The sequence below is a fragment of the Carassius auratus genome, chromosome 6 (genome assembly GCF_003368295.1).
Source record: "Carassius auratus strain Wakin chromosome 6, ASM336829v1, whole genome shotgun sequence".
Classification (NCBI taxonomy): Eukaryota; Metazoa; Chordata; class Actinopteri; order Cypriniformes; family Cyprinidae; genus Carassius; species Carassius auratus.
Genome location: NC_039248.1, coordinates 9,699,011 through 9,713,875, shown reverse-complemented (window position 1 = coordinate 9,713,875; position 14,865 = coordinate 9,699,011). Strand labels below are relative to the sequence as shown.

The window sequence follows — 14,865 nt, the reverse complement described above, 5'->3', positions numbered from 1 at the left end:
AAAGCAATCCTACACTCATACTCATCCATCCTAATTTGACAGGTTTCCTGTAAAAGGTTTCTGTTCATTAATGCGCAAATGGCTGATAATAACACACACTTTGAGATGGTTCAGTACCTCTGCGTTCAAATTTCCTGGAATATCTATAGTGCTGAAATAAGCAGTGAATACATACCTGTATAGTATCAGGTCTAGCATAATTTGTTTGCAGATGTCATTTAATTTAATGTTCTATTGTTAACATTTTAATGTCCAAATACTTTCTAGGCTTGCTGTATGTATAGCTTCAGCTCTGAAAAATGGAAAAACAAAGCCAAAAGAAAGATTGGCCGTGAACGTAATGCAATGGATTGTTTGTTTTTATTTGTGATGATGGGTATGTGTATGTGCAGGGCAGTCAACAGCTCAGTTGCTCCAGCTGAATCCACAGAGCACCAGACAATTTTTGCCAATTATGTGTGATTGTGCTTTCATTAAATACACTGCAGGTGGTGTATGAAGCATCTTTTGGCAGCCAAAAGAAAACGCCTCCTACAAATGGCCTTGTGACCCACACAACAGAGTCCTTACTGAGGATAAAGGGAAAGAGCAAGAGAAAGGTTTTTCTTGGTTTGATGTGGAGCAGCCTGATCGATTCTTGTTTACTTTGTAAATAAATTGTCGGTAAACGTTTTTGATACTGACTCAGAAATCCAACCAACTGCCTGCTGTGAGATCAGCTTAAAGTGCAAGTTGTAACATGTCTCAAATCATCAAAAAATATAAGTAACCTTTACCAAATTAGTTTTTCAAAGCTAGTATAAATCGATGCTGATTGACCAGCTAATTGATGATCTCCCAAAGCATTTACAAGGGCTTTTTGATCATAAAAAGCACTGATCTTGCCAACAGGATGATATGACATCCAGCCTCTGAGTCATCCCAAATCTGCGGCTCTGATCTTTTCAAAGTGTGTTTAAATTAAAATAGCTCTTTTAGCTGTGTCATGAGTTCTCCATCTACTGCAGAAAGCATATGCCTCGGAGGCTTCTCTAATATAATCTCTTATAAGCCAAAATCTTGAAGATATAGTTTTATGACCCTTTCTTTTTATATCCATTAAGCCTAACAATGAACTGTGAAATCAAAAATCAAAAACTGTGTTTGGGGTCAGCCTCTTATGCTTGCCAAAGCTGCATTTATTTGATCAAAAAGCCTTTAAAACAGTAATATTGTGAAATGTTATATAACTGTTTCCTGTTTTGATATATTTTTTACTATAATGTATTCCTGTGATAGCAAAGCTGAATTTTCAGCAGCCAGTCTTTTCAGAAATCATATTTTCAAGAGCCATCATCATGCTTAATATTTCTGATTGCTTAACATCATTCCCCAGAAGAAAGAAAATCACATAGGTTTGAAAACGCACGTAAGTCTGAGTAAACGATTATAGAACTTTCAACTATTTCTGTAAGAGTATATACTGTACCATCTGCATTCGACGATATAAAAAAGTGTCTGTGAAACTGGCAGAAAATCAGAGGCGAAACATTGTTTGTTTGTCACAGAAACAGTGCTTGCAGGTATACTTGTCACACAGAAATGGTGAAAAATGCTGGTTGTGTGCTTATTTGTCGGCAGATGCAGCAATTTTGCCCCTGCCAGCACTGTGATGTTTTGACTACCCTGACATGAACGCTGCCAGGACTGAGGAGATTTTATGCTGAACTTCCCTCCTACTTCTTCCGCTCCCCTCGCTTGCTGTTTGTTCATCCATCGAAAAGACATGCTTACAAGTTGATATATCAACGATTTCTTGCCGTCGCGTTTCCCCAAAGGCATTTTTCAGTGTGTTATAGATCCCTTAAGTGCTTTCAACAAATGCCTATTTGGTCATATTTACAAACTAAGGATGTTTAATTAGGATAAGGAAATAAACTTAGTCTCCAAGTGAATGCTCTGTAGCATCCCATCTGAGCAATATAAGATCCATTAAAAACCAAATGGACTAACACACACTTTAGCTGTGTTTTTGGCTTTCTGAGTGACAAACATTGGTAGACAGTATGCTAATTCCCCACCCTGAAGTCTGAGTTAGCAGGAAAAGTGGGTTAGCCATCTTCAAAGCACATTTGAAAGACTGAGATTTAATGTCGGAGGCTCAGATGAGATCTCTCTCTCTCAATAAAGCTGAGGAAAAAGTGGTAAAATGTGAAGACTATAAGCGTTAGCAATTTTATAAGCCCAGTGCTTTTCATACGGATGTAACTTTTGGCTTAATACCTCATAAAGTTGCTGTCCTAAGGTGATGTGTGTATTTTATTCAATGTTCAAAAAGCATTCCCTTAAACTGTGAAGAGACACATTCACAATAACTTTCTGTATTCCTAAAGAATGCTATGAAAACTTCAGAACAAGCCTTTTTGCTATTCGTTTGAATACAGGGACACATGCAAATTGTTGTTGATTTTGCTCTCTTCATCCCCAAATGACAGTAATTTCTGTACTTCTAGGCAAACATCATACCTGTGCCAGCACTGAAGTTTCTGTAGGGAAATGGAATTTGATTTATTATAAACCCAAGGACAATCAAACCAAAGTGCGCCCTTCACTTGAGAAAACACAAATTATTTTAGATCTAAAAATCTTATGAAGTAGTCATCAGGGACCTTTGCCTTACTTAGATCTCGTTACAATGGGATCTTACCGTAACATTACACTGCGAACACTAAGGGGAGGTTCAAATGACGTGTGTATTTGCATTCAAAGTAGATTGAGTGCAACAGCTTCAAATAGAATGCAAGGGTCTTGAAATGCACAACGAGGAGCATCACAGCAACCAAGTTATCATTCCGATGCATAAACCAACAATTAAACAACAGCAGAAGAGGAATTGCTAAATCACAACCTGCTTGAATTACACTTTCATTTCAAGGCAAACCTAATAAAATACAATCCATGGTTTATACATACAAGTCTCTGTTCACCCAAAATAGTTTATATAACCAAAATGTTGTACAGGTCAAACAGCTACTTTCCCACCTACCTGGCAAGCCTGGTACAGCAGCTGGTGCTCAAACTTCTTGATCCCCAGGATCATTTGGAACATCTCGTAGAGCTGTTCTTTGCTCAGGATGAGCTCGGAAGCGGCGCTGGCTGTCATGCGCTGCTGTGCCTTGCGTGGGTCCTCGTCTCCACGGTAGATGGTGTCAAACTTAGCCATCCAGGAGCTCAGCACAGTCTCCTTGCTCAGACCATCGATCTCTGGCAGGCTCCGGACACGTTTCTCGATATGACGCTTGAACACCTCACGACAGTCCAGAGCAGATAAACCTCCTGTTTGGACCATCTTAGCAACACGGTCGCTCTTCAGAAAAACCTGAAGTTCACACAGACAAGGGGAAGGCAAAAGAAATTCTAAACATATTCAGAATTGGAGTTTTGTTATTTTTAGTCACGTACATGTGCTATATGCTTTCTTAACATTGACTTAACTTACCTTTAAATTTACAAATGTGATTTCATTGAATAAAATTAAATAAATATATTTATTTAATAATATGGTCCCACTTTATATTAGATAGCCTTAACTACTATATACTTACATTTAAATGAATAGTTTGGTACAATGCACTTATTGTGTAAATACATGTTTTTACATTGTACATATTTTAAAAATACCTGCATGTAATTACATCTGTAATTAATTTCTGTAACTGCATTTATAATTACACTTGTTGACCCACCCCTTATACATTAACCCACCCTTAAACCTACCCATACCACCAAAAGTGTCCCTAACCTTACCTGTATCCAATCTTAATAGCAGCAAAAGTGTTTTGCTGTACAATATGAACACAATAACTACCACTTAATATAAAGTGGGACCAATATTATTAATTGAGTATAATACTATATTAATCTAACTGAATAATTAAAGGCTACTGGCAATATTTGTTAAAAAAGTGATATGTCCAATTAATAATTAATATAAGACAAAAAAACTGCACTTGCCAAGTCATTTCATCGGGCCTTTAAAGGTGAGGTGATGATAAAACCAGAAAAAAAAAAAAAAACAGATGTGCCCTTCAAAAAGTTTCACTTGGATAACTTGAAAACATTCACTGTGTTTTCAATCACTGCAATCTGCTAGAGGAAATTATGCCTCAGTGCTCCTTTAATATTCTATGCTGTGATAGATACAACATCATCTACAGTGATATACTGCAGTAATATAAGCAACGTCATTAAAGCCATGGAAAGCAATGGTAACTCTAAAATTTCACAGCTTCGAAATGATGGGATCAGTGTGGGCAAAAATGCAGCAGTCCTATGGGCTCTCTCCCTGAATTATTCAGGAGATATTTTCGAAATTCAAACCAGAATAACGGGAGAGAACACTTGTGATTTTATTCTTTAGTCCAACTGAAATGACTGTTGAGTTCCAACTGCCTCCTCTTTTCCTATACGCAATGTTTCAAATCTGGTTTTATGGAGGTGCGAGTTAAACATGATTTATGTTTTTCTTAACAATTGGAGTCCTTGGCAGCTGCTTTTCTTCATTCCTTTTAAAAGCCCTTCTCGTTCTCCATTCAAGAAGACAAATAGAGATTTAAATTGCTGTCTGGTCCCGATCCAGACTGCAGTTTACAATAAGCTTCTCTTTCGGTGGCCTGCTATAACAAACTAATTTGGAAATTTACAGTTCTGCAAACAAGCCCTGCAATGGCTTTTCTGCTTGGATTATTATAGAAATCTGAGGGGGGAAATTAGCATGTTTCAGAGAAGTATTGCTACAGTCTAAAAAAGTTTGTAAAAATAGGGCACAAAGTATATTGTGCTAATATTAATTTTACATATTTCTTTTCACAGGTGGTTTACCTATATTACAGATATGGTGTTTTACGGCTTAAAGGAAATGCCCTGGCATGAGATAAGCAGTCTTTTCAGTTTTTCTACAGAGTTTATGAAGTGTAACAGTTTGCCCATTTCATAACTAATTGCCTATTTTATCTGCAAGTTGTAGGCACTATGAAAGACATACATTTTCACTTACTGTATATGCTTAGCTATTAATTCTTGCATATGTCTGCACACTAGCACTCATACTGTATGCAACACTCATGAGAATCTTGTAATTGTTACTGGCTACAATAAATCATTACTTACAGCTTTGGCAATTAAATAAAATGCACAGATATTAATGATTTCACATGTGAGGCAGCCTAAAGTATTTAAATTACCACTTTCAGCCATATTGCGCAAGTAAATTAGCATGCACAGAGGCCCAAACCACAGCAACAGGACCACAATATTCGAATCCATTAGAATAGCAATCTCTTCACAGGGCATGTGTAAATACTTATGTTTTAGCTACGGAGAGTCGTCACCAAAAGGGCTATTTAGACACTCTCATCTCCATGGTAATTCACTTAGAAAAAAGTTGTGTCATCATCTAAATATTTTGTCTAATCTGCAGTGTGGTAACTACTGTACATCGGGCTATGTAACATTTCAACACACATTGTATAATAATCAACGGGTCATTGTTGTTTGCCATCATTAGCCCATGCTAATCGCCTGAAGGCGAGGTTAATATGTCACAACCTTACATGGACAGAGACACCAAACCTAATTGAATTAATTCAGTGCACCATTCTTAGTATTCTTAATATTCTTATCCTTATTCTTAGCTGCTTATTCTACTTATGTCACGGACGAGACAGGAGGCAGACAGGATGGTCAGTTTGAGAGTTTTATTTGCAGAATGCTCCGAACCAGACGGGAATATCAGAATGAGAGCGAGTATGGACCAATATCGATTTACTGAACGATCTCTAATCACAGGAAGTGGAAGTGGGATCACCGAAGGAGGACTGAAGGCAGAAGAAGACGGACCAATCTTTGAGGGTTCTCAGAAGATTCGCGGATTCTCAGGTGAGTGTTGAGACAGAGTCTGTAAGCCATGTAATGACGAGATCAGACGGAGACTGAAGGTTGAGGCGGGTATATAAGGGTGAGCAGTGATGAAGGATAGCAGGTGACGGTGATGAGGATGAAGAGATGCAGGTGATGACAATTAATATTCAGGGGATGACGAGCGAGTGGGTGGAGGGAGTGATGATGATGGTGGAATCCTGACAGTATCCCCCCCTCCCGAGGCGGCTCTTGACGCTTGAGAAGAGGGGTATTGGCGACGGCGAGGCCTACCACGACCTCTGGGTGCAGGACGATCAGGATGGTCTGCATGAAACTGGGTGAGGAGGGTTGGGTCCAGGATATCTTCGCGGGGTACCCATGAGCGTTCCTCGGGGCCATAATCCTCCCAGTCTACTAGGTATTCTAGCCGGGGGCCTCGTCGCCGCGAATCCATGATGTTGCGGACACGGTAGATAGGCTCCTCTTCTACTGGAACGGGAGGAGGAGGTAAGTCCCTAGGTCCTGGATCTGAGGGAGGAGAAGTGACAGGGTCAATGAAAGGCTTTAACAAGGAGACGTGGAATGAAGGTGAAAACTTGTAATGAGGTGGAAGGTTGAGCCTGTAAGTGACTTCATTCAGCTGCCTCTGCACGGTAAATGGTCCGATGTATCGGGGACTCAGCTTACGGCAGGGCAGGCGAAGGCGGATGTCACGGGTTGAAAGCCACACCTTCTGACCCGGTTGGTACTGGGGAGGGTCTGTCCGTCGACGATCGGCTTGGGTTTTGTGCCTTCGCACTGCCTGTTGGAGGTGAACGTGAGCTGAGTCCCATACCCTCTCGCTCTGATGGAACCAATAGTCAACGGCTGGAACCTCCGAGGGCTCCCCAGACCAAGGGAATAGAGGAGGTTGAAAACCCAGGATACATTGAAAAGGAGTGAGCCCGGTGGTGGATTGCCTGAGAGAATTCTGGGCGTATTCAGCCCAGGGGAGGTAGCGACTCCAGCTGTCCTGGTACTGGTGGCAATATGACCTGAGGTACCGTCCTATCTCCTGGATCTTCCGCTCAGTCTGGCCGTTCGTCTGAGGGTGGTATCCTGAGGAGAGACTAACAGTCACCCCAAGTAGTCGGAAGAAGGCTTGCCATACTCGAGATATGAACTGCGGACCCCTATCCGATACTATATCTTCGGGAATTCCAAAATTTCTGAAAACATGATGGAACAAAGCCTCCGCGGTCTCAAAGGCGGTAGGGAGTCCAGGTAAGGGGATCAGCTTGCAAGCCTTCGAGAACCGATCCACTGCAACTAGAATACAGGTGAAGTTGTTAGATTTAGGAAGGTCAGTCATGAAGTCTACACCAAGGTGAGACCATGGACGACGGGGAATAGGAAGAGGTACGAGTTTACCCTCCGGGAGTTTTCTGGGCGTGTTAGAGATGGCGCAGACTGAGCACCCTTGGACAAACCGGGAGACATCTTTGGAGATAGATGGCCACCAGTACCGTTGACTGAGGAGCGAGAGGGTACGCCTGCTACCTGGATGTCCAGAGCCCGGAGCTGTATGAGCAGAGTCCAGAAGGGCGGTGCGGAATTGTTGAGGTACAAAGGTGAGCCCCTCTGGACCTCCCGGCGGAGCGGGATGGAGACGGTTTTCCTGGGATATTTGATCGTCTATGTCCCAGAGGATTGGACAGGCGAACACGGCTGGAGGGAGAATGGGTTCGGGGCGGTACTCCTCAGACGAGGAATGATGGAGGCGTGAGAGAGCGTCAGCTTTTCCATTCTTACAGCCGGGTCGGTAGGTAACAACGAAATCAAAACGGGTGAAGAAGAGAGCCCAGCGGGCCTGACGAGGATTGAGCCTCTTGGCTTCTTTGAGGTATTCCAGATTACGATGATCGGTGATTACTTGAAATTGGTGATTGGCTCCCTCCAGCCAATGCCTCCACTCTTCCAAGGCAAGCTTGATTGCAAGCAGTTCCCGATTTCCGATGTCATAGTTTCGCTCCGCCGGGGACAGCTTCTTGGAGAAGAAGGCACATGGATGGAGTCTGGAAGGTTCACCCTGCCGCTGGGAGAGGACTGCTCCTACTCCAGTAGAAGACGCATCAACCTCGACGACGAATGGCAGATCTGGGTTAGGATGGGCGAGGACGGGAGCGGTTGAAAAGGCGTCTTTTAGTTGTTGGAAGGCTTGGATGGCTTCGGAGGAGAAGGATAGAGACTTGGTCTGGCCCTTCAAAGAGGAGGTCAGAGGAGCACTGATAATGCTGTAGTTATGGATGAATCTTCTATAAAAGTTGGCAAATCCGAGGAATCTTTGAAGCTCTTTCACAGTAGTGGGCTGCGGCCAGTTCCGGATGGTATCCACCTTCCTCTGGTCCATTTGCACTCCATGCCGATTTATGATATAGCCCAAAAACTGTACCGACGTGGTGTGAAATTCACATTTCTCCAATTTCAGGAACAACTGATGGGCTCTCAATTTCTGCAGGACCAGAGTGACATGGCGTCTGTGTTCAGGAAGTGATGATGAGTAGATGAGGATATCATCCAAGTAAACTACAACAAATCTATTGAGGTACTCTCGGAACACTTCATTCATGTAATTTTGAAAGATTGCAGGGGCGTTGGATAGGCCGAAAGGCATTACCCTGTATTCATAGTGGCCGGAAGGGGTGACGAAAGCAGTCTTCCACTCGTCACCCCGACGGATACGGATTAAGTTGTATGCACTGCGCAGATCCAACTTGGAGAATATACGGGCCCCACGTAGTTGTTCCAGGGCTGCTGGGACCAGAGGAAGGGGGTAACGAAATTTGACCGTTTGGGAGTTCAGATGGCGGTAATCAATACATGGTCTCAAGCCTCCATCCTTCTTAGCCACGAAAAAGAAGCTGGAAGCGGCGGGTGAAACCGATGGACGGATGAACTGCTGCTGAAGGGCTTCTTTCACATACTCCTCCATGGCCTTCTGTTCCGGGATGGAGAGAGGGTAGATACGGCCTTTAGGTAGAGTGGCTCCAGGTAGCAGGTCGATGGCGCAGTCCCATGGCCGATGAGGTGGTAACTTGGTCGCCAACTGCTTGCTGAACACATCCTGGAACCCCCTGTATTCAGCAGGAATCTCTACTTGATGCTGGACCTCTGGACTCTCAACTGAAGTCGAACAAACTGGAAGTTTGGGTTTGAGCACGGAAGACGAAGAAGAGGGGGAAGATAGGGTTTTCGGGTTCCTCTTGACTGGAGCTAGACAGGTATGTGTACAGTTTTCTCCCCAACGAAGAACCTCCCCGGATTTCCAGTCAATGGTGGGCTGATGTTGGATCAACCAGGGGCGTCCCAGGATGAGCTCAGCAGTAGACTCCTCCAGCACCAAGAATGAGATCTCTTCTGCGTGTAAACAGCCAATGCGGAGCATTAATGTGGGAGAGACATGACTGATTCGACCTCGACCTAGCGGCTTTCCTTGGATGGTTTGAACTCTGAGCTCTTGAAGGCTGCGGTGCTTGCGGACATTCAGTTTTTGGAGGAGCTGGGTTGAAATGAAGTTCCCCGCTGAACCGGAGTCGAGGAGGGCTTGCGCTGAGACACAGATATGGGGGGTTAACAGATGAACCATGGTACGGTTTAAAGATTCCACTTTAGGAGGGATCTGAATGGAGCTTACCGCAGAACGTTGAGGTCGAACAGGACAGGAGCAGATGAGATGATTGTCGCTCCCGCAGTACAGACAGAGGTGAAGCTGGATGCGACGCTGGCGCTCAGAAGGAGTGAGATGGGTGGAGTCCACTTGCATAGGTTCAGGTGCTGGAGGAGAAGCAATGGGAATCGAGGACGGAGGACTGACAGCGGTAGATGGATTGTCACAGGCAGATAAACGTTGAGAAACTCGAATGGTCTTTTGAATGAGGTTCTCAATCCCCATGGAGTCATCATAAACAACCAATAGCTGACGGATGTTCGGATTCAGGCCGTGGCGGAAAGCGGTAATCAGGGCCGACTCGTTCCAGCCACAGGATGCCGCCAGGGTGCGAAACTGGAGTGCATACGTGCTGACAGAGGAGTTTCCTTGACGGAGATTGTAAAGCTGATCATGGACTGAGAGATCTGAAACTGCCTGGCCAAAGACTTCCTTAAAATGAGATATGAAACCTGACAGGGACTTTAACACTGGGGAATCTGAATTCCAAAGGGATTGTGCCCACTGGAGAGCTCTGCCAGAGAGTAGGGAAATAATAAAGGCCACCCGGGCGGAATCGTCGGTAAACTGATGTGCTTGCATTTGGAAATATAGTGAAACCTGAAGCAAAAAACCACTGCAATCCTCCGCCTCACCACTGAACGGCGCTGGTCGGGCCATGGGACTCGCAGAGGCAGCCGGCGAAGTAGCGGGTGTTTGCGGAAGTTGGTGTCGGCGTGCAGAGTGAAGGATGGCTTCGGGGATGGCGGAAGGGTTGTCCGGTAAAGATGAGCGGATTGACTGGCACACTGCTCGCACTAGTTCGGCAAACGGGTCTTGAGATGGATTCCCTCCAGGCTCCGTAGGATTCTGCATCTTTGGTCTGATCTTCTGTCACGGACGAGACAGGAGGCAGACAGGATGGTCAGTTTGAGAGTTTTATTTGCAGAATGCTCCGAACCAGACGGGAATATCAGAATGAGAGCGAGTATGGACCAATATCGATTTACTGAACGATCTCTAATCACAGGAAGTGGAAGTGGGATCACCGAAGGAGGACTGAAGGCAGAAGAAGACGGACCAATCTTTGAGGGTTCTCAGAAGATTCGCGGATTCTCAGGTGAGTGTTGAGACAGAGTCTGTAAGCCATGTAATGACGAGATCAGACGGAGACTGAAGGTTGAGGCGGGTATATAAGGGTGAGCAGTGATGAAGGATAGCAGGTGACGGTGATGAGGATGAAGAGATGCAGGTGATGACAATTAATATTCAGGGGATGACGAGCGAGTGGGTGGAGGGAGTGATGATGATGGTGGAATCCTGACAACTTAAATATCCTTTATCTATTTCTGCACCTTTTTTTATTAGAAAACTAGACAATTACACATGCTCTCAATTTGAATATTTTAATACACTACTGTTTTTATTTATTATGCTCACCAAGGCTGTATTTGTTTTCTTTTAAAAATGCTGTAAATACAGTAATATTACCACATATTATTAGTTAAAATAACTGCTTTCTATTTTAATATTTTTTTAAATGTAATTTAATCCATTGAAGGTAAAGCTGAATTTTCAGCAGCCAATTCTTCCAGTCTTGTGTCACGTGATCCTTTAGAAATCATTCTAATATAACTAACACAAAAAATGGTTTTATTATCAATGTTTTAAACAGGTGTGCTGCTCAGTAATGTTACTGGAACCAATAACTTTTTTCAGGTTTCCTTAATGATTCAAATTAATAATTTTTTAGATGTATTTACTGTCACCTTTTAATCTAATGTATCCTAGTCAAATTAAAGTAGTAATTTCTTTAAAAAATCACTGCCCATTTACCTTTTTATGGTAGTGCACAAATCATTATAATGGTTGTGAAATTTACAGTTTAACAACATTCCTATTTGACCAATAAGGAAACCACTACATTATTTTATCTCTGGTCAAATATCACACTAAAATAAGCTGATAAGTCTGAGGCACCATCTGTGATGCTTAAAAAAGGTTAAGATTAGATATTAAAAAAGGCTGAGCTACCAACAATGCATTGAAGTGATTCCTCGAGCAATACAAAGGGGAGTTTCCACCATTTATTTTACTGTTGCAATAATACTTCACCTCAAAATAGCTCTGAACTGCATTGATGAAGGCTTCATCTGCCACAATCTGTGTGTCTCCTTTGAGAAAAGACTCGAAGCGGTCTTTAGTAGTCTGCAGCTGCTGCTTGGTGATCTACAAGGAGAAAAAAAAAAAAAAAAAACAATGTCAAAATTCAGATAATTTGTGATTGCAAAAACCCCAACAATATTTCATAAGACCAGTGCATTCATTTGTAGTTATTACAGATAATGCAATATAAAAACTGTTAGCTTTTAATCAGTGACTCAATCTAAAATGGTCTCAGTTGCATTTGTTATCAGATTTTGCACACTCAGATATGGATCCAATTCTATTACGGTTCAGGACTAAAGTAAATGATGTTACCACAAAGGGGTTAGAGATTTTTCAGAAACAAATGATAAAAGCAAAGTAGGTTTCTTTTTTAGCAGGAGACATTGAATACATCCTTTTTTTCCCCGAAACACTCCCACAAGAACATAGTCTCTTCTCACGTCTACACTTAAAAATACGCTTTCTGCTTTAAGCTAAAAAAAAAAGAAACACTCACCCTCAAACTCAATCACACACGTTCTCTCTATTCTCACAGCCAGAAATCTCTAGCTACATCTCTCTCACACTCATTCTCTCACTCTCACGGTCTAATTTTAACTTTCCCTTTGCAGAAATTGTGTACTTAAATCCTTCATATTTTTTATATATGTTGATTTTTCATGCATAATACATCTTATTTCACCGCAAGCCTACAAACGCTTCTACTTCCTTCTCTCTCTCTCTCTCTCTCTCCTAATGTGATTCATCACTCTCCCTGAATGTCATCAGGGCACAAGATGACAGAGTGACGAAAGTAAGCAACAGAACGAGATAAGTGTTGTGAAGGAGAAAAAGAGCAGACCCAACAGTATCCTCCTCCTCCTCACATAAAGCAAAAGAGCGAAGCACTGACAGTTACAATACCACTGTGTTTTATGACAGTGGATATCAACTGGTTTTGCATCAGGGCCCAGATTTTACAGTGGACAAAATGTTGCACCCCAGCACCATGAATTGCTTATCATATAAATAACCCCCCACCCCCTAAAAAAAAAAAAAATCACTCAGTCAAAAATGAAATTTTAATACATCAGTTTAAATATTTTAAAATTATATATTTTTTTATGTTTTTAATTCAATATGAACTCATATTAACATGCATTTTTATATTATCACTTACATCAAAAGAGTTGTGTTGAGATTTTTATTTATGGTTTTACTTTCAGGTTCCACTGAAAACATAAAAGCAAATGTGTTTGGAACAGTATAAGGGTGAGTAAATGATGACAGAATTTACATTTTTTTATGACCTACTGTATCCCTTTTAACTATGAACTGCACAACAATATGCAAAATTATGACACGACAGGTTGAACAGGAAAATGGTCTATTCTGTAAATGCATAAACAGCCGTGTGTGATTTATCAGCCTAACACATGGAGCAAACAATCAGCAAAAATATTGTACTAGACTGCTGAATATGAGAAGTGTGCAAAAACATATCTATGTGATTTCAGTGCAATTACCAACAAAAGCAATCAGTTAAAGCACAAAACACATTGTGGTCAGCACAAACCATCCCAACCTAACAAGTATTCTTATGTAGTCTGGTTTGTGTTTTCTTTTCATTTGTACACAGTACATTTCACATAATAATTTATGTATTTTTTTCCTCCTTTTAAACGGGTCATTTGATGTGATTTCATGTTTTCCTTTGTCTCTGGAGTGTTACAAGCCGTTCATGCATAGATAAGTTCAGGTAGGTAAAGTCACAAAGATTAAAGTCTCAAACCCAAAGAGATATTCTTTCTAGCATAGTATAAATTAGTACCACATGGCTTTCTGGAATACTTGATCCTGATTGGTCCATCATGGCATTCTATGGTCAAACATTTCACATAATGACCTTTGAACTGTGTATAGGAGCACATTCTCACATTCTCATAGCAGTGCTAGTTTAATGTCTTGCGTATCCCTCCAGTCTTTCTTCTCATGTAATAAAAAACTAAAATCAATATTTCATAGGTTTTTATTTATTCATTTGGTAAGTACCAGTGCAATAAGTAGATGAATTTACAGTGAGCCAGTGATTATCACAAAACATAAACCCCCTCTTCTTCTAATCATCTTGTCAGTATACATTTTGCAAAAATGACTGGTTGACTTTATGTTGTCCCTTACATACAGTATTTTTATCTATATTGCAGAGTATGTATGCATTATTTCTATGTATGTGATAAAAGGCCAATGATGTGCATGATTATATTATTTTTTACAGTGTACTGTAAGTCACAGTTTTATCATCTCACTGAAACATTCAAAAGCTTTAAATGTGCTCTATTGCTCTGTTATGCATATGGTGGCTTGCTGAGCATAGCAAAAAACACAAAGTTTAACAAGATGTTATGTTGCCATTCGCCTTGAAACCACCAGTTTGACAAGATATAAAGGAAATGGTTTTCTGTGTGCAAGTGTGTAGGAGGAAGGTGGAAAAGTACAAAGTAGCATGTGCCTGTGAGGCATCACAGCACCATCTGTGTGTTCATCTCTCGGCTACTGTCCCCTCTCCTTTACACACACATAGAACAGTTGACTCTATCTGCTTTCTGAACTGTCTGTACAAAGAATACTATAGCCCTGAAGAACAGCTTGTAGCCCTCAATATTTCAGAGTATGATTTTCTCTTTATTTTCCAGAATAGTTTTTATGGAGGCTGGAGGTTTGACAGGTCTGGAGTGTGTGTGTGTGTGTGTGTGTGTGTGTGTCTGCATGCTCCATATGATGTGAATATAACATCCATGTATATATAATGAAGACATTCAAATGCAGGTGTTTAAAGGCCCCATATTTTTTCCTGTGTTGACATAATTCATACTGGAAGAGGAAGCTGAAAATAAGGTCATCAAAGTGAGGGCACACTGTCTATGAAGAGACAGATTATACATTTTAAATTCATCACGTCTGTTAGAAGTTTATTTTGTCAATGTTTTGAAGTACATTCGCATATCTATGGCCTTAAAACAAACAGACAAGGACGAAAAACCTCTCGATTGGTCGCACCTTTAATAGTATATAAATAATGCTAAAATAAAGGCTTTATGCATTTTTGTGTTTCGCAGGTGTTACACAATATA

The 14,865-nt window shown here is 41.5% G+C and overlaps 2 protein-coding genes across 20 annotated transcripts in view; one reads left to right on the top strand and one right to left on the bottom strand.

Moving 5' to 3' along the window:
- LOC113095412 (calcium-dependent secretion activator 1) overlaps window positions 1–14,865 on the bottom strand; it is a 74,392-nt gene that overhangs the window by 43,607 nt on the left and 15,920 nt on the right. For all 17 annotated transcript variants that reach the window (XM_026261004.1, XM_026261012.1, XM_026261016.1 and 14 more), the window contains exons 2-3: window positions 11,699–11,812; window positions 3,026–3,358 (exon numbers count right to left, since the gene is read on the bottom strand). In XM_026261004.1, the coding sequence (XP_026116789.1) occupies window positions 3,026–3,358; window positions 11,699–11,812 (447 nt within the window). The remainder of the gene's footprint in view (window positions 1–3,025; window positions 3,359–11,698; window positions 11,813–14,865) is intronic.
- LOC113095539 (synaptoporin-like) overlaps window positions 9,829–14,865 on the top strand; it is a 41,918-nt gene continuing 36,881 nt past the window's right edge. For 2 of the 3 annotated variants that reach the window (XR_003288360.1, XM_026261028.1), the window contains exons 1-2: window positions 9,829–10,703; window positions 12,958–13,003. The gene's annotated coding sequence lies outside the window, so the exon portion shown is untranslated. The remainder of the gene's footprint in view (window positions 10,704–12,957; window positions 13,004–14,865) is intronic. The other variant, XM_026261029.1, reaches the window with a different exon arrangement.